Source organism: Lipophrys pholis, assembly GCF_963383615.2.
Source record: "Lipophrys pholis genome assembly, contig: SCAFFOLD_28, whole genome shotgun sequence".
In the NCBI taxonomy this organism is placed as follows: Eukaryota; Metazoa; Chordata; class Actinopteri; order Blenniiformes; family Blenniidae; genus Lipophrys; species Lipophrys pholis.
Window position 1 is genome coordinate 333,394 of NW_028292088.1, and position 24,025 is coordinate 357,418.

At 49.0% G+C, this 24,025-nt stretch overlaps 1 protein-coding gene across 1 annotated transcript in view; it reads right to left on the reverse strand.

Moving 5' to 3' along the window:
- Nucleotides 1-722: 722 nt before the first annotated feature.
- hspa12a (heat shock protein 12A) overlaps nucleotides 723-24,025 on the reverse strand; it is a gene marked incomplete at its 3' end in the record, with an annotated part of 65,269 nt that continues 41,966 nt past the window's right edge. The window contains exons 7-12 of the mRNA XM_080493906.1: nucleotides 22,364-22,535; nucleotides 17,358-17,444; nucleotides 11,060-11,164; nucleotides 10,731-10,989; nucleotides 6,718-6,821; nucleotides 723-1,354 (exon numbers count right to left, since the gene is read on the reverse strand). Coding sequence (XP_080350032.1) covers nucleotides 723-1,354; nucleotides 6,718-6,821; nucleotides 10,731-10,989; nucleotides 11,060-11,164; nucleotides 17,358-17,444; nucleotides 22,364-22,535 — 1,359 coding nt within the window. The remainder of the gene's footprint in view (nucleotides 1,355-6,717; nucleotides 6,822-10,730; nucleotides 10,990-11,059; nucleotides 11,165-17,357; nucleotides 17,445-22,363; nucleotides 22,536-24,025) is intronic.

The window sequence follows — 24,025 nt, forward strand, 5'->3', positions numbered from 1 at the left end:
GGAGACATGCTGAGCTGGGATGGAGGAACCATGTAACCCTCTCTTCAGACATGTGGGACCCACAACGCCGTGCAGAGCACACCAAGAGTGAATGAAGTGAAACCTGGACGGCCCACGGCGGCCTGCTGCTGAAACATGAAGCCACCAGCGGAGCATGTCTGTCCTGAACTCTGACAGGACCAGACTGAAGCTTTTCCCTTCATAGAGACACGATAGAAGCTGAGGAGTGATGAAGCATGAAGCTGCCAGGAGCTCTGAGCAGAGAGGAACCTTCCTAAGGGGGACTTGGGTTTGAGCTGGGGTCCTGGGGTCCTGGGGTCCTGGAGGTCTGTCCCTGCTGCAACACGCCTGATGACAAGGATGAGGTCCCGGGGGACGTTCCCAGGACATATTGATGACTGATCATCAGATTCAGGTGTGTTGGAGCAGCGAAGAGACATTGGGGACAGGAGACCAGAGGGAGAGCTACAGGACCAGGTCTTTAAAGCACTGGTCTGGACTGAAGACAGGGAGAAGAGACATCAAACTCTCTGAAGGACATTCCTCTTCGTCCTCCCAGAACCTGGTTCTACTGTCAAATGTCTGTTTTCAATGTGAACCGTCACCTTCAATGTCTCCCACCAAATTCTACTAATGTGAAGATTCACTCTCATGTGTGTGTGTGTGTGTGTGTGTGTGTGTGTGTGTGTGTGTGTGTGTGTGTGAGAGACTCTCTCCTCTGTTTAATGGCTCAGGAAGTCGATGCTGGCTTTGACGGTGCGTCCGGTGGACACGTCCACGGCCATGGCGCGGATCTCAGTGTCCCCGAACTGCATGAGCGTCTGGATCTCGCGGCGCGGCGCCGTGCTCTCCGTCCCGCTCACGTCCAGGCGGAGAGTCCCACACTTCCTGACGCTGGCCTCGCTGATGAAGCTGACGCTCTCCTTCTCCGAGCAGTACACGTGGATGACGATGACCTGTTGGGACGGCTTGGCCGGGGTGTAGCTCCGCTTCACCAGCTCGCCCAGCGCCACCGACTTGTCCGCCGCGATGAACACATCGAAGACGTCGGTGCACCAGCGCGTGCCGTCTTTCACCAGCAGCTTGTCAGGGGGGTGCTTGCCCTCCACGAAGCGGTTGAGGACGCCCACCCCGTAGGTGAGGGGCGAGCGGCGGACCTTGATGACGCTGGGGTCCAGGCCGAACAGCACGGCGCCCTTCAGGATGGTCAGGCCCACGTCGTGGGGGATGATGATGCGGCTGCGCCCCTGCAGCATGTTCTGCACGGCGTGCTGCAGCAAAGAAGACTCGGCAAATCCTCCAACCAGGAACAGGAACTTAATGTCACAGACCTCCGGCTTCTCGAAGAGCTCAGCTGGAAGAGGAAACCGAGAATGAAGGGTCAGACTGAAGACTGTGAGGTCTTGGGTTTAAAACCTGTCAATCATTGTGATTGACAGGTGAAAGGTGTTTGGTACAGTAACATCCTGAAATACAACAACTTCAAAGCTCACTTCTCTTTGTAAGTGTGAGATCAAAGACTTAGTGCATTCTGAAAACGTTCTGAGGCTTCGTTTACACGAGAACAAACACGAGTGTAAACACAGAACTTCCTTCACTCTTGGGAGTTCTGTTTTTCTTACGGGTTCCCAGGGTGGAACTTCTCTTTCACGTCACGTTTCCCCCCGCAGAGCCGGCCCGAGGCGACAGAGCGCCGTTACTGCACATGCTCACTTCCACCGTGGTAAATAGTTCCTTCTGCTCATGCACAAGTAACAGACATGGCGACGCCTGCAGTGGCGTGACTCTCAGTCCGTGTTCTTTTCAGTTTTAACGTCCATATTAGGGTTAGGGTTATAGTTAGGGTTAGGGTTATAGTTAGGGTTATAGTTAGGGTTAGGGTTATAGTTAGGGTTATAGTTATAGTTAGGGTTATAGTTAGGGTTATAGTTAGGGTTAGGGTTATAGTTAGGGTTATAGTTATAGTTAGGGTTATAGTTAGGGTTAGGGTTATAGTTAGGGTTATAGTTGGGGTTATCGGTTAAAGTTAGAGTTAGGGTTATAGTTAGGGTTATAGTTGTGGTCATCGGTTAAAGTTAGAGTTAGGGTTATGGTTAGAGTTATAGTTAGGGTTATAGTTAGGGTTATGGTTAGGGTTATAGTTAGGGTTATAGTTGGGGTTAGGGTTATAGTTAGGGTTATAGTTAGGGTTATGGTTAGGGTTATGGTTATAGTTAGGGTTATAGTTGGGGTTATCGGTTAAAGTTAGGGTTATAGTTGGGGTTAGGGTTATAGTTAGGGTTAGGGTTATAGTTAGGGTTATGGTTATAGTTAGGGTTATAGTTAGGGTTATGGTTATAGTTAGGGTTATAGTTGGGGTTATCGGTTAAAGTTAGAGTTAGGGTTATAGTTAGGGTTATGGTTAGGGTTATAGTTAGGGTTATGATTAGGGTTATAGTTAGGGTTATGGTTAGAGTTATAGTTAGGGTTATAGTTTGGGTTATAGTTGGGGTTATAGTTGGGACTGTCCCTTGGTTCTGTCTATACCAGGAGTGTGAAAGTCATTTCCACGAGGGCCACATCAGTATAATACCTGCCCTCATAGGGCCACATGGAACTGTAGGACAGTAAACATGTAACTAAGACAGTAAACATGTAACTAAGACGGTCTAAATGTAACTAAGATGGTATAAAATTAACTAAGACAGTAAACATGTAAATAAGATGGTATAAATGTAACTAAGATGGAATAAATGTAACTAAGACAGTAAACATGTAACTAAGATGGTATAAATGAAACTAAGATGGTATAAATGTAACTAAGACAGTATAATGTAACTAAGATGGTATAAATGTAACTAAGATGGTATAAATGTAACTAAACGTAAACAAATACATGTAAAATAAATGTAACCACTCCTCAGTATTAAATAACTCTTACTTTATTACTTATTCTAATTAGAAATATTACCTAGATATAAAAACTATATTTGCTGGTTGTTCTGGTCCTTCTAACTCTGTCATACTAACTTCCGTACTTGGTGTCAAAATGTGGACTTACATTTTACTCTTTGACAACCGACACGCCTCAGAACACTAAAGACAGACATGTCTAACCCTAACCCTAACCCTAACCCTAAAGACAGACATGTCTAACCCTAACCCTAAAGACAGACATGTCTAACCCTAACCCTACGCCTCAGAACACTAAAGACAGACATGTCTAACCCTAACCCTATCCCTAACCCTAAAGACAGACATGTCTAACCCTAACCCTAACCCTAAAGACAGACATGTCTAACCCTAACCCTAAAGACAGACATGTCTAACCCTAACCCTAACCCAGACATGTCTAACCCTAACCCTAACCCTAAAGACAGACATGTCTAACCCTAACCCTAAAGACAGACATGTCTAACCCTAACCCTAACCCTAACCCTAACCCTAACCCCTAACCCTAACCCTAACCCTAACCCTCCCTTCGTTCATCAAACATCCTTTCATCTAATCAAGTTTCCTCTTCCTGGACATTTTGGGGTCGTTTATATTTCTTTATTCTACTTGTTGAAAACTGCATTGATGTTTATACACTGCAATCTTCAGGGTAATATAATATTCATTTATATATTCATTTGATCGGGACAACACACACACGGCGTGCAGTTTCTCACGGGGAATGTCCTCCGTCAGGTGGAACACGGGTCGGTGCAGAACTACTTGTGTGTCAACAAAGGCACATGTGATTACCGTATTTTATAGAATAGTTGAACCTGTGCTCACATGTTCTAAAGATAGACGCGCACCCTGTGGCTTGCACTCGTGCACTGCGTGTCTATTAGGAACAGTACAGTATTTATTTGAAGGCGATCAGACCTTTAAGAACTCGCAGGCCACATAAAATAAGGTGGCGGGCCACATTTGGCCCACGGGCCTTGAGTTTGACACGTGGTCTATACGAATGTCGGGTTCTCTCTATTTTGTTAACATTTATAGATTATTGTCATCATTTCAAACATGTGAACGTGAAGTTGTTGTGTAGACGGGTCCTAATGCAAATAATCTGAATTGACAAAAGATCAATTTAAAAACCTCTTTGCCTTCTCAGATTGTTGCTTTTAAGACATTTAGCAGAAGCTTTAAATGCTGCCAACTACCAAGCGATACCATGAAAACTACTCAGAAGGATGTAGTACATATGCCAGGCCTGTAGGTGGTGATGTCACTCTGCCACAGAAATAAACCAAAAATGAAGAAATCGTCAAATCCACCATCTGGGCTCATTAAAGCGACTAGCATCAGTAGCTTCTGCAGCTCCACCTGAAGCAGGTGTTAACCCTAACCCTAACCCTTATAGGTTGAGAGGTGGGGCCATGACTTCATCGTTAGGGTTATTGACCCCAACCCTAGGATTGGGGTCAATAACTAACCCTAACCCTAACCCCTAACCTAACCCTAACCCTAACGCTAACCCTAACCCTAACCCCAACCCTAACCCGAACCCTAACTCTAACCCCAACCCTAACTCTAACCCCAACCCCAACCCTAACCCTAACATCATCGTTATGGTTAACAACCCTAACCCTAACCCCTAACCCTAACCCCAACCCTAACCCTAACATCATCGTTATGGTTAACAACCCTAATCCCAACCCTAACCCTAACCCCAACCCCAACCCCAATCCTAACCCCAACCCCAACCCCAACCCCAACCCTAACCCTAACCCTAACCCTCTCCTCTGGAACCCATTTTCAAAACAACCAACAGCTTTCCGGCTCCTACAACGCGGCGCCGTGTGGAGGATGGGACAACGACGATGTGGTTCATGATACGGCGTTCTGGCTTGGACAGGGTCGTAATCTGGAATTAGCAGTAATCAGCAAGTGGTGATATTAAGTTTGACCAGAGGACAGATAGCGGTAGATTATCTACTGTTACTGCAGAACGGGGCTCAATCTACACCTGATAGTACCTTCTTCAGTCTTCACGTATCAACCTGTTGGTTTTTCAGCTTTAAGGGCAGATATGGCAAAAACACATTTTTAAAGGTTGTATACGTGTAGAACGGTGTGTGGCCTCTTAGCTCTGAATATACTGAATATTAAACAATATGAAGTATTTTGTGAGCTTCATAAAGTTCACCTCAGGTTGGAGCCAACTGCTCAGAGAGGATGGAGCAGTTCTTTTAATCATTCATAGAGCTTCTCTGCCTGCAGTGTGAATCAGAAGCTGAAGCTCCAGCAGGAAAAGATCATTTGATATTTAACAGAACATCCTGGAAGTTGGTCTCCTAAGAGTACTGAGGACAAAGTACATGAAACTGGAGAGGAGGATCACATCAACTCTCCACTGGAACTCAGACCTAGTTCTACATTTCATCCAGTCATCCTGGATTTAAACCAGATCTCAAACACTTTTACAAGACAAACAAGCCGAGCTCAGCAAACTGTCGTGACCTACTTTCATCTGCGAGAGGAAACTATGAATTATGGAGGCTGGCTACTTTTATACACCAACGTCAAGTGTCACTGACTGGTGGAGGTGGTGGTGGTGGTGGTGGTGGTGGTGATGGTGATGGTGATGGTGGTAGTGGTGGTGGAGGTTGATGTTGTGGTGGTGATGGTGGTGATAGTGGTGGTGGAGGATGATGTTGTGGTGGTGATGGTGGTGGTGATGGTGGTGGTGATGGTGATGGTGGTGGTGGTGGTGGCGGTGATGATGGTGGTGATGGTGGTGGTAGTGGTGATGATGGTGGTGGTGATGGTGGTGATGGTGATGGTGATGGTGGTAGTGGTGGTGGTGGTGGTGGTGGTGATGGTGGGGGCGATAGTGGTGGTGGAGGTTGATGTGGTGGTGGAAGTTGTGGTGGTGATAGTGATGGTGATGGTGGTGGTGGTGGTGATAGTGATGGTGGTGATGATGGTGATAGTGATGGTGATGGTGGTGGTGATGGTGATGGTGATGATGGTGATAGTGAGGGTGATGGTGGAGGTGGAGGTTGTGGTGGTGATAGTGATGGTGATAGTGATGGTGATGGTGGTGATAGTGAGGGTGATGGTGGAGGTGGAGGTTGTGGTGGTGATAGTGATGGTGATGGTGGTGATAGTGATGGTGATAGTGATGGTGATGGTGGAGGTTGTGGTGGTGATAGTGATGGTGATAGTGATGGTGATGGTGGTGATAGTGATGGTGATGGTGGAGGTTGTGATGATACATTTTAAGACCATGTTCACACGACAACATTCCAAACGTAAACACATGGCCTTTGGGTTTTTGTTTCATTCTGAAATGCTGACACAGCAGAAACACTGTGATGCTATGAAGTTAGCATGCTTGGCCAGGAGTTGGCGCTGTTGTTTGTTTCTGTAATGAAAGGGTTCGGGTTCCACACACATGCAGCAGAGAACAATACGCTAGAACCAAGTGGACTGGGAGTCATGAGATGAGGAGGAAACATCGTTCTGATTGATTCTACTGAGCATGTGCAGAAGTACTAGTTACTAGTTACTAGTTACTACTGCCAGGCGTCATGTGAACAGTGGCAGTGCTTCCGCCTTTCTGCAACCACGCAGTCGAACCATTTCCAAAACGTTCCACGTTGGGAGCAGTTTTGTTAAATGGGTTTTTTCAGAGTCGACAGACTGAAGAGTATGGTATCTAATGAACGGTACTACTGGCAGGCTGGAGAGCAGCAGTTTACTTCTACTGCGCTCCACCCAGCGCAGGTGGAGGTTCCTTACTGAGGTGCTGGATGATGTGGTCGATGGTGGGCTTGAAGAGGGAGTTCATGGCGTCGGGACTCATCCTCAGCATCCCCTGAGACGACCACTTCACAAAGTCCACACTGCAGACACACAGAGGACACACAACTCTCACAAGTGCTTCACAACAGCTCCGCCCTGTTTGATCACGAGGATCCATCACTACATCAATACATCACTACATCAATACATCACTACATCAATACATCACTACATCAATACACCAATACACCAATACATCAATACATCAATACACCAATACATCAATACATCACTACACCGATACATCGATACACCGATACACCGATACACCAATACACCAATACACCAATACATCACTACATCACTACATCAATACATCAATACAAGTTGATTTGACATGAATTAGAACCAAGTCTCTTCTTCACAGCGGTGTTCTGATCATTAAATCCTCCAGGAAGACAGGAAGCAGAGATTTCGGACCTCCGTCAGCCAGATTCAGATCAGCTGCCTGGAGTCATTGCTTTGGTTTGGGGGTCCCAGGATTTAGTCCAGGACTTCCTGGAGACAATCCTGCTACGTCTTCCAGTTTAGCGTCCCAACCAGGGTGGAGAAGATGATTATGGAGTTTCACTCTCTGACCGGAGGCTCCGAAAGCTGATTCTGATGGAGGGGGGAGGGAAGGTGGAGGTGATGGAGGGAAGAGAGAAGGTGGAGGTGATGGAGGGATGAAAGCAGGTGGAGGTGATGGAGGGAAGAGAGAACGTGGAGTGTATGGAGGTTGAAGGAAGGTGGAGTTGATGGAGGGATGAAGGAAGGTGGAGGTGATGGAGGGAGGAGAGAATGTGGAGTGTATGGAGGTTGAAGGAAGGTGGAGTTGATGGAGGGATGAAGGAAGGTGCTGGTGGAGCAGGATTGTGGATGTTGATTCCTCTTTAACACACACTGGATTTAAAGAGACAGGCGCAGCTTGTAAGGGTATAGAGACACATTGTAACGACTAGTGTTGATCTGGATCATCATCATGTTCTGGTTCCTTCCTCTCATCATAACTAATAACTAACTAACTAACTAACTAACTAACTCATTTCTGATTAACAGACACAGCGACAATCAGACGGATGAATGCAGGTGGTTTTATAATCTCCTCGGATTAGATAATCAATAAAAAGCTAGAGGACGAGGAGTTCATTGCTCCCGTCCTTAAGACAGACATTGTTTCTAAGTCTCAGCAGAGACAGAGTCCCCGGTCGCCGGGAGCAACGTCTCATATTGAAAAAGTTATTTATACTTTTACCAGTTCAGGACTGAACTATAGTCCAGATCACGTCTTCAAAATGTCTTCAGGGAGGCCAAAATGAAAGGTCTTTCCTGGACATCGCATGGACGTCCTGTCCAGACATCATATAAATGTCCAAACGTACCTCTGGAGGACATGAAGCAATGAAAGACCAAAGGTAAGACCACCTGGGATTGAACCTGCACCTCGGCCATGCAGGTATGATTCCTAACCATGAGACCAACATCACTTTAAACATGTCTCATATGCAGTAAAACCTCTGATGTAGGGACGCACTAAAATGTCTCCTGAAGACAGGTGTCCTCTCTTCAGAGAGACAGGTTACGAGGACAAATAGTAGGAGCAGTCGATATTGAAGGAACACCAAATATGTTCTGGTTATTTAAAAGCAAATAACTGAACAAATACAAGATGTATACAATATAAATACTTATATATATATATACATGTATATAAGATGTATACAAAATAAATACTTATATACACATGTATACCAGATAATTATTAAATCAGATTTATTGTACTTCGGGGAGCACATACAGTCAGTTCCATCCTGAGTGGACCAGACTGGTAAAATATTACTATAATAACCTTTAAATTGAAGTATTTCTTTGTTGTGGTCACAGTGTACACAATGGAATCGTCTATATTTGGTGAGATCAAACAGTTGGTAGTGAAAGTGATTAATTCACACACATTCAGGTGAAAAGCCGCAGACGGCAGGAAGAGAAAAGTTCACATCGTCTCTTTTATTCTGGAGGGGTTTCTACAGGATGGAGCTGTTTGGTCTTCAAACGTCCGGCTGAAAACAGGAGCTGAGGTGTGATGAAGAATGAAAGATGAAGACGAGTTGGTGTGGAAAGGTTCTCTAGACAGTTAGCATGCAGCAGTATGGAGGTTAAAGGCGTTAATGCTGATTGTCTCCTGAGTCCACTGAGGACTCAGGAGACTGGCTGAGACAACTTTGCTCAACGGTTATGGACGGATTCCAAACTCTGCCAAAGCTCTCTGGTTGCTTCAGGACTTCCAAATAACCGTTACTATTCTCTCCCTGAGGACAACGTTCTACCATCACAGCGTCCTCAAGGGCACTGGACAATAAGGAACTCAGGGCCGCTGTCTCCGGCAGTCTCTGAAGACCTTCGACAGGGTTGAGTCCCGCATCCTGAAGCAAGGCAGCTCAAAGCAGGACTGTCCCAGCAGGGCTGTCCCAGCAGGACTGTCCCAGCAGGACTGTCCCAGCAGTGGAAGTGAGCGTTCTGAGAGAAGCCAATGTGTTTACTAGATAATGTTGTCTCTACTATGAGACATCACATCAGGGGTCCCCCAAGGCTCTGTCCTGCGTCCACTTTTATTTACTAGAACATTCCACATGCAAAGCTACATCATCTGCTGATGATCCCATTGTTTACGGTCTTCTTGCTCAGTGTCTTCAGTCTCTGACGTCCACTCTGTACTGTCAGTGTCTTCAGTCTCTGACGTCCACTCTGTACTGTCAGTGTCTTCAGTCTCTGACGTCCACTCTGTACTGTCAGTGTCTTCAGTCTCTGACGTCCACCCTGTACTGTCAGTGTCTTCAGTCTCTGACGTCCACTCTGTACTGTCAGTGTCTTCAGTCTCTGATGTCCACCCTGTGCTGTCTTCAGTCTCTGAAGTCCACTCTGTACTGTTACCCCCACCCCACCGCCCCGGGGCTGCTGTACCCCCACCCCACCGCCCTGGGGCTGCTGTGTTACCCCAACCCCACCGCCCCGGGGCTGCTGTACCCCCGCCCCACCGCCCTGGGGCTGCTGTGTTACCCCAACCCCACCGCCCCGGGGCTGCTGTACCCCCACCCCACTGCCCTGGGGCTGCTCTACCCCCACCCCACCGCCCCGGGGCTGCTGTACCCCCACCCCACCGCCCTGGGGCTGCTGTACCCCCACCCCACCGCCCCGGGGCTGCTGTGTTACCCCCACCCCACCGCCCTGGGGCTGCTCTACCCCCACCGGTGGGACTGGTGTGAATGAATCATGGTTTCTGAACGCACGTTGAGTCACTTTGAAAGAAGCGCTCTGTAAAAACAAGCCATTAAGATTAGTGAAACCCTGCAGGGCAGTACGATTGTACTACTGACAGGTACTGACAGGTATTTGGGTATTTTAGTAGAGGGGCATGGTGAAGGGCTGTACATACATGCTGCTGCCCAGCGCTGGTGTGGCTTCGACACAGAACCGTGGCTGTTCCAGGTTCATGACAGGCTGCAGAGCTGCTCTGGATCCTCCACCATGTGCACTCACACACTGGATCTATCTAGGGTTGCTCTATAAAGCCACTGCTGGCCTCCTCCCGTTTCCTTTGTGTGCATGAGGAACTAGAATGAAGAACCTTTGATCAGTTTGGACCTGTTGAGAACCTTTGATCAGTTTGGACCTGTTGAGAACCTTTGATCAGTTTGGACCTGTTTCATCACCTCCAGTGATTCACAGCTTCTCACATCTTTATGATCCAGTTCTGATCCGTTTGATCTTATTTTGACTGTGAAGAACTCAACATAACGTTTTATCTGCTGGTTCCTTCACATCAAACCACCATGAACCAGCATCAGAGGCACCGAGAACCCTTTTTATCTGAGTCTTAATGCAACTAGATAAACTGGCCTCCTCTTGTGACATCACAGGGGGCTCCATCTGAGCCCGGCGCTCCTGGTTCTGCTGTGTGGGTGTGGACCTACTTGCTCTTCCGCAGGGCGTGTTCCACACTGTGGCCTCGGAACTTCTTGTAGTAGTCGATGAAGGAGAAGGGCAGGTTGATGTTGAGCGGGTTGGTTCTGTCCGGAGCCGCGGCCCTCTTCCGGGACTCGAAGGCGATCATCAGGTCCACCCAGGCAGCCGGTCTCTTTATCTTGAACTGGTCGATGAAGTCCTGGCCAAAGATCTTACACAGGAGCTTCTCGAACTCGTAGTCGATCCCGATGGAGCCGTACGGGCCGCCTGGCGGAGGACCAGGATGTGAGTGGAGGTACAAAGCAGTTGAAGCAGGTTCTGCTGGAGGCTCTGTTACCTGAAGCCTTGTGCAGCTCCTTTAAATGTCCCTCTGGAAGACGGATCTGATGCACAGTCAGGTCTACGGTTCCTCCTCCACAGTCCACAACCACATAGCGGTCTCCTGCACAGAGGACACAGGAATGAACTGGTACATCAGAGCTTCAGTCTGGGTCTGCAGTGTCTCTACCTGACCTGAGGCCTGTACTAGGAACCCTGAGGCCTGTACTAGGAACCCAGAGGCCTGTACTAGGAACCCAGATGCCTGTACTAGGAACCTAGTACCATGAGGCCTGTACTAGGAACACAGAGGCCTGTACTAGGAAACCAGAGGCCTGTACTAGGAACCCAGAGGCCTGTATTAGGAACCCAGAGGCCTGCACTAGGAACCCAGAGGCCTGTACTAGGAACCCAGAGGCCTGTACTAGGAACCTAGTACCATGAGGCCTGTACTAGGAACCCAGAGGCCTGTACTAGGAACCCAGAGGCCTGTACTAGGAAACCAGAGGCCTGTACTAGGAACCCAGAGGCCTGTACAAAGAACCCAGAGGCCTGTACTAGGAACCCAGAGGCCTGCACTAGGAACCCAGAGGCCTGTACTAGGAACCTAGTACCATGAGGCCTGTACTAGGAACCCAGAGGCCTGTACTAGGAAACCAGAGGCCAGTACTAGGAACCCAGAGGCCAGTACTAGGTACCCAGAGGCCTGTACTAAGAACCCAGAGGCCTGTACTAGGAACCCAGAGACCTGCACTAGGAACCCAGAGGCCTGTACTAGGAACCTAGTACCATGAGGCCTGTACTAGGAACCCAGAGGCCTGTACTAGGAAACCAGAGGCCAGTACTAGGAACCCAGAGGCCTGTACTAGGAACCCAGAGACCTGTACTAGGAACCCAGAGGCCTGTACTAGGAACCCAGAGACCTGTACTAGGAACCCAGAGGCCTGTACTAGGAAACCAGAGGCCTGTGGTAGGAACCAAGAGGCCTGTACTAGGAACACAGAGGCCTGTAGTAGGAAACCAGAGGCCCATACTAGGAACCTAGTACCATGCGGCCTGTACTAGGAACCCAGAGACCTGTACTAGGAACCCAGAGGCCTGTACTAGGAACCCAGAGGCCTGTACTAGGAACCTAGTACCATGAGGCCTGCACTAGGAACCCAGAGACCTGTACTAGGAACCCAGAGAAATGTACTAGGAACCCATAGGCCTGTACTAGGAACCCAGAGGCCTGTACTAGGAACCCAGAGGCCTGTACTAGGAACCTAGTACCCAGAGGCCTGTACTAGCAACCTGAGGCCTGTACTAATACCCAGAGACCTGTACTAGGAACCCAGAGGACTATACTAGGAACCTGATCAACATATCCAGGTTCTCTGTTTCCTGGTTAACTGATCCAGACACACGATCCTGATCACCGTTCCTACCAAGCAGGTTCTCAACTCTCTGGTTCTACCCAGACCAGGTGTGAGCGTTCACATGAAAGGGGCGGAGCTTGCAGCGTCTGACCAATCACACACAGAGACACTCTGCAGAGCAGTTTCCAGATTACTGAAGGAGCAGTAAATCTCTGAGATTATGAAGAATTCCAACCCTAACCCAGCAGCTCAAAGCAACACTGCTGCTGCAGCCAGAACCAGAACCTTCCTGACTTGGTGAGATTAGAGCAGATTAATGGATCAGTGATATAAAGGAACAGCACTGTGATCACTCAGTTCCACTTTATTCCAGCAGAACGGTTCCAGGCAGAACTTCCTCACTGCTCTTCTTTTACTTTAGGTTCTCCATCACTGGTTCTGAGGCGGAGGTTCTCTTGTGTTTCCTGTTGGAATATTAATTCATCACCATGACGACAGGAGGAGTTCTGCTTCCATAAATTCATGGTTCTGCAGTTCTGTCAGGTGTGATCATGAACCTCATTATTCCAGATCAACCCTCGTGGAGATAAACAGACCTGGAACAAGTCCAGAACCAGAACCAGAACCTCCTTCAGAGCCTCAGAGACCAGGATTTATTTTACTATGTCTAAAGATTGTTCTAGATTAATTTCTCCTCTCCTCTCTGCTGCAGCTCAGAGCTGAACCTGCCCACCAATCACCATCATTTAAGAATGGGCGGGGCATTTCCCAAGAGATCTGATTGGTCAGGAGGCGGAGCTCTGACCTCTTATCTAGAACATAACCTGCTCTGGAGCAGGTTAGACTTTCAGTTACCAGGTGATTTATCCTGGTGAGAAGTGAGCGAGAGTCGTAGTACAGAAAACCAGAGTTAATCCTGAAGTTATCTGGATAAGAGAAACCCAGAGTTAATCCTGAAGTTATCTAGATAAGAGAAACCCAGAGTTAATCCTGAAGTTACCTAGATAAGAGAAACCCAGAGTTAATCCTGAAGTTATCTAGATAAGAGAAACCCAGAGTTAATCCCGAAGTTATCTAGATGAGAGAAACCCAGAGTTAATCCCGAAATTATCTAGATGAGAGAAACCCAGAGTTAATCCTGAAGTTATCTAGATAAGAGAAACCCAGAGTTAATCCTGAAGTTATCTAGATAAGAGAAACCCAGAGTTAATCCTGAAATTATCTAGATGAGAGAAACCCAGAGTTAATCCCGAAGTTATCTAGATGAGAGAAACCCAGAGTTAATCCTGAAGTTATCTAGATAAGAGAAACCCAGAGTTAATCCTGAAGTTATCTAGATAAGAGAAACCCAGAGTTAATCCCGAAATTATCTAGATGAGAGAAACCCAGAGTTAATCCTGAAGTTATCTAGATAAGAGAAACCCAGAGTTAATCCTGAAGTTATCTAGATAAGAGAAAAGAGTCATAGTACAGGCCACAGAACACCTACAGGAACGTCTGGGAGCTGAAGTCACACTGACCCCCACAGTGCTCAGTCTGGCCTCATACCAGCGCAGTACGCTCAGCTGGTTCTCTTTAGCACTCATTACTGGTTCCAGATGATATTATTGTTATTAATCTGAAATCCTCATTTAATAAAGCTCTGGTTCTACGACGCTCTGGTCCTCTATGAAGCTCTGCTCCTCTATGAAGCTCTGGTCCTCTATGAAGCTCTGGTCCTCTATGAAGCTCTGGTTCTCTATGAAGCTCTGGTTCTACGACGCTCTGGTCCTCTATGAAGCTCTGCTTCTATGAAGCTCTGGTCCTCTATGAAGCTCTGGTTCTCTATGAAGCTCTGGTTCTACGACGCTCTGGTCCTCTATGAAGCTCTGCTTCTATGAAGCCCCTGTTCTCTATGAAGCTCTGGTTCTATGAAGCTCTGGTCCTCTATGAAGCTCTGGTTCTATGAAGCTCTGGTTCTATGAAGCCCCTGTTCTCTATGAAGCTCTGGTTCTATGAAGCTCTGGCCCTCTTTGAAGCTCTGGTTCTATGAAGCTCTGGTTCTATGAAGCCCCTGTTCTCTATGAAGCTCTGGTTCTATGAAGCTCTGGCCCTCTTTGAAGCTCTGGTTCTATGAAGCCCCTGTTCTCTATGAAGCTCTGGTTCTATGAAGCTCTGGTTCTATGAAGCTCTGGCCCTCTTTGAAGCTCTGGTTCTATGAAACCCCTGTTCTCTATGAAGCTCTGGTTCTATAAAGCTCTGGTTCTCTATGACGCTCTGATTCTATATGAAGCTCTCTGGTTCTATGAAACTCTGGTTCTATATGAAGCTCTCTGGTTCTATAAAACTCTGGTTCTATATGAAGCTCTCTGGTTCTATGAAGCTCTGGTTCTCTATGATGCTCTGATTCTATATGAAGCTCTCTGGTTCTATGAAGCTCTGGTTCTATGAAGCTCTGGTTCTATATGAAGCTATATGGTTCTATGAAGCTATGGTTCTATATGAAGCTCTCTGGTTCTATGAAGCTCTGGTTCTATGAAGCTCTGGTTCTATATTCAGCTCTCTGATTCTATGAAGCTCTCATTCCATATGAAGCTCTGGTGCTATGACGCTCTCTGGTTCTATGAAGCTCTGGTTCTACATGCAGCTCTCTGTTTCTATGAAGCTCTGGTTCTATATGAAGCTCTGGTTTTATATGAAGCTCTGGTGCTACGAAGCTCTCTGGTTCTATGAAGCTCTGGTTTTATATGAAGCTCTGGTGCTACGAAGCTCTCTGGTTCTATGAAGCTCTGGTTCCATATGAAGCTCTGGTGCTATGAAGCTCTGGTTCTATATGAAGCTCTGGTTCCATATGAAGCTCTGGTGCTATGAAGCTCTGGTTCTATATGAATCTTTTTCTTCTATGAAGGTCTCTGGTTCTATATGAAGCTCTCTGGTTCTATGAAGCTCTCTGGGTTCTCCTACACTGTGTGATCCATGTTTTCAGCTAAACTGAATGGAGTTTCAAACCTCATGTTTTGGACTCACTTCTGGTTTCTTGTGTTTTTTAGAACAGAAGGTTCTTCTGTAGGTTTATAAAAGTGTTCTGTCACTCTTACATGGGCTGGAACAGTGAAACAGGAACTAAAACTATGACCTGCAGTGAGAAACCTGGTGGGTTCTGAAATACATACACAATACACAATAATATACATCTTCAATAAAGGTTCTAACCTGAGAGGTTCTCCTGATCCTCTCACACGTCTGTGATTCTCTATAAGTCTTGTTTAGAACAAGTCCAGTTGTAAACATCTTTCAGATCCAAAGAGTCCCGCTTTACCTGCCTGGAGAACATCTCTGACTAAAGCTGCTTCACATGGAATAAACAGGACTGGTTCTACTGGACAGGACTGGTTCTGCTGGACTGGTTCTATTGTACAGGACTGGTTCTACTGGACAGGACTGGTTCTACTGGACAGGACTGATTCTACTGAACAGGACTGGTTCTACTGGACAGGACTGATTCTACTGAACAGGACTGGTTCTACTGGACAGGACTGGTTATACTGGACAAGACTGGTTCTGCTGGACTGGTTCTATTGTACAGGACTGGTTCTACTGGACAGGATTGGTTCTGCTGGACAGCATTGGTTCTACTGGACAGGACTGGTTCTGCTGGACAGGATTGGTTCTGCTGGACAGGATTGGTTCTACTAGACAGACACTGTCTCAGCTGCTTTCATTCACACACACGACTTAAAAGACTGGAAGTGAGTTCATCCTGGTATCACAGGCGCTTTGCTCTGGAACCTTCAGGCGCTTTGCTCAGAAACCTTCAGGCGCTTTGCTCAGAAACCTTCAGGCGCTTTGCTCAGGAACCTTCAGGCGCTTTGCTCAGGAACCTTCAGGCGCTTTGCTCAGGAACCTTCAGGCGCTTTGCTCAGAAACCTTCAGGCGCTTTGCTCAGAAACCTTCAGGCGCTTTGCTCAGGAACCTTCAGGCGCTTTGCTCAGGAACCTTCAGTTCTTGGTTCCATAAAGTTCTTTGTGTTTTTCGTGATCGATGATGTGACATTAACTCCAGCTGTTTGAGGTGTGAAGTGACCAACCCAAACGTCTTTCTAGGTGGTAGTACCACAGTAGTACCACAGTAGTACCACAGTACTGGAGTCAGCAGGCTGCTCATGGGGGGACAGAGACCACCCAGAGCGACTCCCCCTCTACTAACAGACGTGTGTTCTAGATAAGAACATACCAGTATATCCTGACTCAGCGAGAGGAGGTTCATTAGATGTTGCTGCTCTCTGTCATCAGGATTCACAATCCAGAGTGGATGAACACAGACTGAGAAGAGTTCTGTTAACAAGCAAGAACCACCAGAACCACCAGAACCACCAGAGCCACCAGAACCACCAGAGCTAACAGACCTGGATGTAGATATTTACTCTTCATACAACATCTCCTCCTTTACCACTGTTAATAATGTATTAGTAAGTACTTTATATTATAGTGTCATGTGCTTGGTTTGTGACCCGGATCAGAACCGGGAACTCTTCCCTGGTGAGACAAAGTGCTTGCTTTGTGACCCGGATCAGAACCTGGACTCTTCCCTGGTGAGACAAAGTGCTTGTGATGTGTGAAAACTGTGGAGGAGGAGGAGAATCACTACGTTTCACCAGATGTTAGAGGAGGAAGCAGACCTTGTTAGTGTGCTCAGAGGTGAGACGTCACTCTCACTCACACTCAAACAGGTAGAAGTGCTCTGTGTTTAGGGGCCTTGAGGCTTGGTGCTCTAAACTGAGCTCATAGTGCACCTCGCACTAACACCAGGGTTCACGCCCAGAGTCTCGTGATGAAACATCAACTAGAAGACTAGTCACACATTTTGTACTGGATAGTAGTGAGAACCAGAGTGAACCTGTGTGTGTGTGTGTGAGGCGGCAGCAGAGCAAACATTAGTGAGTAAAGGAGAATTAGTGAGTAAAGAGGAGACAGACTCTACCTTCTTCCAGCTCCGCCCAGAGCTCCCCTACGACATTTTCCACCAAAAAGGTGCGGCTCTGCCGGTTGCGTCGAACATTCTCCTTCGCTGCTTGTTAACAGAGAGAGAATGGGTGAGTGAGGTGGAGGAAGCAGCAGCTGCTCTACATGGGAGCTCTACATGTGATCTCTACATACCTCTACATGTGATCTCTACATGCCTCTACATGTGATCTCTACATACCTCTACATGTGATCTCTACATGCCTCTACATGGGATATCTACATACCTCTACATGGGATCTCTACATGTGACCTCTACATGCTTCTACATGGGAGCTCTACATACCTCTACATGTGATCTCTACATGTGACCTCTACATGCTTCTACATGTGACCTCTACATACCTCAACATGTGATCTCTACATGTGACCTCTACATACCTCAACATGTGATCTCTACCTACCTCTACATACCTCTACATGGGATGTCTACATGCCTCTACATGTGATCTCTACATACCTCTACATGGGAGCTCTACATACCTCAACATGTGATCTCTACATGCCTCTACATGGGACCTCTACATACCTCTACATGTGATCTCTACATGTGACCTCTACATGTGATCTCTACATGCCTCTACATGTGATCTCTACATGCCTCTACATGTGACCTCCACATGTGTCTCACAAAGACAAGCACAGCGGCACTGGTCGTACCATACCTGCCTGGTCGTACCACACCTGCCTGGTCGTACCACACCTGCCTGGTCGTACCACACCTGCCTGGTCGTACCACACCTGCCTGGTCGTACCACACCTGCCTGGTCGTACCACACCTGCCTGGTCGTACCACACCTGCCTGGTCGTACCACACCTGCCTGGTCGTACCATACCTGGCTGGTTGTACCATACCTGCCTGGTCGTACCACACCTGCCTGGTCGTACCATACCTGCCTGGTCGTACCACACCTGTCTGGTCGTACCATACCTGCCTGGTCGTACCACACCTGCCTGGTCGTACCACACCTGGCTGGTCGTACCACACCTGCCTGGTCGTACCACACCTGCCTGGTCGTACCATACCTGCCTGGTCGTACCACACCTGCCTGGTCGTACCACACCTGTCTGGTCGTACCACACCTGCCTGGTCGTACCACACCTGCCTGGTCGTACCACACCTGCCTGGTCGTACCACACCTGCCTGGTCGTACCATACCTGCAGACCACCACAGTCCAACAGCTCGACAAACACATCAGCAGCAACTCCTGACAAACTTTCATTTATATCACAACATCTGTGAGTTCACCGCTCAGCTTTCTGTGGTGGAGTTAGGTGGTGTTGGGTGGGGTTAGGTGGTGTTGGGTGGGGTTTGGTGGTGTTGGGTGGGGTTTGGTGGTGTTGGGTTAAGACTTGATGTGTTACTTGGTGAAACCTTGGTGATCAACAGCAACAACTCACCCTCACCCTTCCTCCAATCAGCCGCTACAAGCTGTTCCCCGACCTGGAGCAGGAACTGATCACCAGGCAGTCTTCAAACAAAACCAGCTGCTACACCCACAGCTGGAAACACCTCAGACACACAAACCCTCCACCCGTTCTCACATCCTCCACCCGTTCTCACATCCTCCACCTGTTTTCACATCCTCCACCTGTTTTCACATCCTCCACCTGTTGTCACATCCTCCACCTGTTTTCACATCCTCCACCTGTTTTCACATCCTCCACCTGTTTTCACATCATCCACCTGTTTTCACATCATCCACCTGTTCTCACATCCTCCACCTGTTCTCACATCCTCAATCCATTCACACATCCTCCACCCGTTCTCACATCCTCCACCTGTTCTCACATCCTTGATCCGTTCTCACATCCTCCACCTCTTCTCACAACCTCCACACGTTCTCACATCCTCCACCTGTTCTCACATCCTCCACCTGCTCTCACATCATCCACCCGTTCACACATCCTCCACCTGTTCTCACATCCTCCACCTGCTCTCACATCATCCACCCGTTCACACATCCTCCACCTGTTCTCACATCCTCCACCCGTTCTCACATTCTCCACCTGTTCTCACATCCTCCACCTGTTCTCACATCATCTACCTGTTCTCACATCTTCTACCTGTTCTCACATTCTCCACCTGTTCTCACATCCTCCACCTGCTGTCACATCCTCCACCCGTTCACACATCCTCCACCTGTTCTCACATCATCCACCTGTTCTCACATCCTCCACCCGTTCACACATCCTCCACCTGTTCTCACATCATCCACTTGTTCTCACATCCTCCACCTGTTCTCACATCCTCCACCTGCTGTCACATCCTCCACCCGTTCACACATCCTCCACCTGTTCTCACATCATCCACTTGTTCTCACATCCTCCACCTGTTCTCTGAAGGTTCCTGCTCACCTGAGGAGACCTAACATGACTTTGACCTCTGACCCCACCCTGGTTTGCTTGTGTTCTGCCTGATTCCTTTGGAGAAGGTGGGCGGAGTATCGTGGTGCAGACCATCGTGGGGCAGGGTATCCTGGTGGCAGGGTATTGTGGAGCAGGGTATCGTGGAGCGGGGCATCGTGGAGCGGGGTATCATGGGGCAGGGCATCGTAGGGAAGGGCATCGTGGAGCAGGGCATCGTGGGGCAGGGTATCGTTGAGCAGGGCATCATGGGGCAGGGTATCGTGGAGCAGGGCATCGTGGAGCAGGGTATCGTGGAGCAGGGTATCGTGGAGCAGGGTATCGTGGTGGCAGGGTATCGTTGAGCAGGGCATCATGGGGCAGGGCATCGTGGAGCAGGGTATCGTGGAGCAGATTATCCTGGTGGCAGGGTATCGTGGAGCAGGGCATCGTGGAGCAGGGCATCGTGGAGCGGGGGGGTATCGTGGAGCGGGGTATCGTGGGGCAGGGTATCGTGGGGCAGGGTATCGTGGGGCAGGGTATCATGGGGCAGGGCATCATGGGGCAGGGTATCGTGGAGCAGGGCATCGTGGAGCAGGGTATCGTGGAGCAGGGTATCGTGGAGCAGATTATCCTGGTGGCAGGGTATCGTGGAGCGGGGCATCGTGGAGCAGGGCATCGTGGAGCAGGGCATCGTGGAGCGGGGGGGTATCGTGGAGCAGGGTATCGTGGGGCAGGGTATCGTGGGGCAGGGTATCGTGGGGCAGGGTATCATGGAGCGGGGTATCGTGGAGCAGGGTATCGTGGAGCGGGGCATCGTGGAGCGGGGCATCGTGGAGCGGGGTATCATGGGGCAGGGCATCGTGGGGCAGGGCATCATGGGGCAGGGCCACCACACACAGGAGACCAGGAGACCAGGAGTCCAATTGCCAGTTCCTTATTCTTTATTGCCCCAGTAAACACACAGTGTCCTGCTTCTGCCCCTCCCCTAACGGTACCTGTCTGGGTGGCTCCTCCCCTTTATGGAGGTGATGGACCCTCATCGACCTGCAGCCATGAAGACTACCTCCTCAGACCCTTTTAGACCTGACCTCATGAGGTTGGTCCTGATCTGGTGGGTCTGGGTCTGGGTTCGGTGGGTCTGGGTCTGGAGGGTCTGGGTTCGGTGGGTCTGGGTTCGGTGGGTCTGGGTTCGGTGGGTCTGGATCTGGTGGGTCTGGGTCTGGTGGGTCTGGATCTGGTGGGTCTGGGTCTGGTGGGTCTAGGTTTGGTGGGTGTGGGTTAGTGTTGGTGTTAGCCTAACCCTAACCCTCTATCTAACCCACCACCACAGTTCCTCCACCACAGTTCACCTCCACCCTGACACCATCAGAGTTCCTCCACCACAGTTCGCCTCCACCCTGACACCACCAGAGTTCACCTCCACCCTGACACCATCAGAGTTCCTCCACCACAGTTCGCCTCCACCCTGACACCACCACAGTTCGCCTCCACCCTGACACCATCAGAGTTCCTCCACCACAGTTCACCTCCACCCTGACACCATCAGAGTTCCTCCACCACAGTTTGCCTCCACCCTGACACCACCACAGTTCACCTCCACCCTGACACCACCACAGTTCACCTCCACCCTGACACCATCAGAGTTCCTCCACCACAGTTCGCCTCCACCCTGACACCACCACAGTTCACCTCCACCCTGACACCATCAGAGTTCCTCCACCACAGTTCGCCTCCACCCTGACACCATCAGAGTTCCTCCACCACAGTTCACTTCCACCCTGACACCATCAGAGTTCATCCACCACAGTTTGCCTCCACCCTGACACCATCAGAGTTCCTCCACCCTGACACCACCACAGTTCACCTCCACCCTGACACCATCAGAGTTCCTCCACCACAGTTCCCCTCCACCCTGACACCATCAGAGTTCCTCCACCCTGACATGAGAGCTGCTGGTTCTTACACCACCAGATAGAGTTCTAAACTGTGGTTCTGAATAGAAACGGTTCCTTCTGCCAAGAACAATTAAACACGCCAGTGACTGAAGGCTCGATAGAAAGATAACTGACGTAGGTAACTGACGTAGAATTAAGAGGTTTGTGTTTTCAGAATCAAATCACTGAAACACAGAAACAGAAACAAGCAGGACATTGACAGATTGAGCTTGATTTGCTCTCTGGCGCCCCCCCATGCTGGGAACCAGCATAACAACATGGACTCAGTGTGGCTGCAGGCAGGAGGAGGACGAGTGAGAGACAGACTGAGGACAGTCCTGTTAATGGACACATTCATGATGGAATGAGACAAAGTTTTGCTGCTGCTGCTTCAGGTGTCTGATCAACCATCAGTGAAGGAAGAAGACCTGACGGAGGTTCAGTCTCCGTCTTCGTCTTCAAGCTGATCCCAACACACAATCAGTCACACTGATTCATGCAGTGAGAGGAAAGAGGACAGACAGGGGACAAGCAGCCAAAGCAGGGTGTCCTTCATGCATGTGCTACTGGTATGGACGACATGTTTACCATGTCCCGGAGACGCTATGGACAGAAAAGACATTGACCCATGAGCAGAGCGGCGTGGCAGCGTGCCAGCTGACTGCTCGGACTGTGTGGTACCTTGAGTCATTCCACTGCCCAGGTTCTCGGTGGGGCTGAAGCCGTTCTGGGTGGGTGGGGTTCCCAGGTCCACCATCTGATGGAGGCGGAGCTTGCGGCAGTAGATGGAGGCGGCCTCCGGCTCCAAGGCGATGATCAGCTGCTCGGGGACGTCCCGAGACACCAGACCAGACTGCAGGAGGACAGACAGCAGACCTTAATGACCTCCTGCAGAACCTTGACCTGTTCTGAAGGACAAGTTCTCCACCTGCATGTTCCTGGACGGAGGTCACAGAGGGACACATGTGGAACCACAGGCCCCAGACCTCCGCCTTTATCTGGACAACTTCTAGTTTCTCTTCTGCTTTCATGTCTTTGTGTCCTACAGTGTGTTCAGTGGAATGCTCCTTCTCTTCATGCAGTGGAGCTCTGTCTTCACCTGGACAGTGGTTCCTGATAGTTCATGGTTCCACCAATCAAAGTATTGATCAACAGTGGTTCCCGATAGTTCAGGGTTCTACTAATTAAAGTATTGATCAACAGTGGTTCCTGATAGTTCATGGTTCTACTAATTAAAGTATTGATCAACAGTGGTTCCTGATAGTTCATGGTTCTACCAATTAAAGTATTGATCAACAGTGGTTCCTGATAGTTCAGGGTTCTACTAATTAAAGTATTGATCAACAGTGGTTCCTGATAGTTCAGGGTTCTACTAATTAAAGTAGTGATCAACAGTGGTTCCTGATAGTTCATGGTTCTACCAATTAAAGTATTGATCAACAGTGGTTCCTGATAGTTCATGGTTCTACCAATTAAAGTATTGATCAACAGTGGTTCCTGATAGTTCAGGGTTCTACTAATTAAAGTATTGATCAACAGTGGTTCCTGATAGTTCATGGTTCTACCAATTAAAGTATTGATCAACAGTGGTTGATGGTTTCAAACTTCCTCTGCTGTTCAAGATGCTGAGGAAAGAAAACCCGAAGCCGCGGTTCCACCGCACCGTCTGTCCCCGAGCGTCGTGAGGCGGGGCGGGTTTCATGTGGTCCTACTGAAACGTTCTGGAAGGTCCAGAAAAAACCCGCGACCGCCGGCTACGATGTTCCACTACCCCTCCGTTGAGGTTCCTAGCACCGAGGAACCGGTCTGTGAGGAGGAGGAGCTACAACGCAGCCGTCTGCTGATTGGTCGTGAGGATCTGGACTGACCCTCAATATTTACATATTTCATCACCATAAACCTCCGGTGGTGTTTACATCCACCGCCCTGCTCACTGGTTATTAGTGAACTGGTTTAGTGAAACGTCAGCGTGTAACGAGGAGGAGGAGCTCCAGCACCACCTGGTGTGTGAGCGGTGGTGTGAACGGTGGTGTGAACTGTGGTGTGAACTGTGGTGTGAACTGTGGTGTGAACTGTGGTGTGTGAGCGGTGGTGTGAACGGTGGTGTGTGAGCGGTGGTGTGTGAGCGGTGGTGTGAACGGTGGTGTGAACGGTGGTGTGAACGGTGGTGTAAACGTTGCTGTGTGAGCGGGGGTGTGTTTGAGCGGTGGTGTGAACGGTGGTGTGTGAGCGGTGGTGTGTGAGCGGTGGTGTGTTAACGGTGGTAATGAACGGTGGTGTGTGAGCGGTGGTGTGTGAACGGTGGTGTGTGAGCGGTGGTGTGTGAGCGGTGGTGTGTGAGCG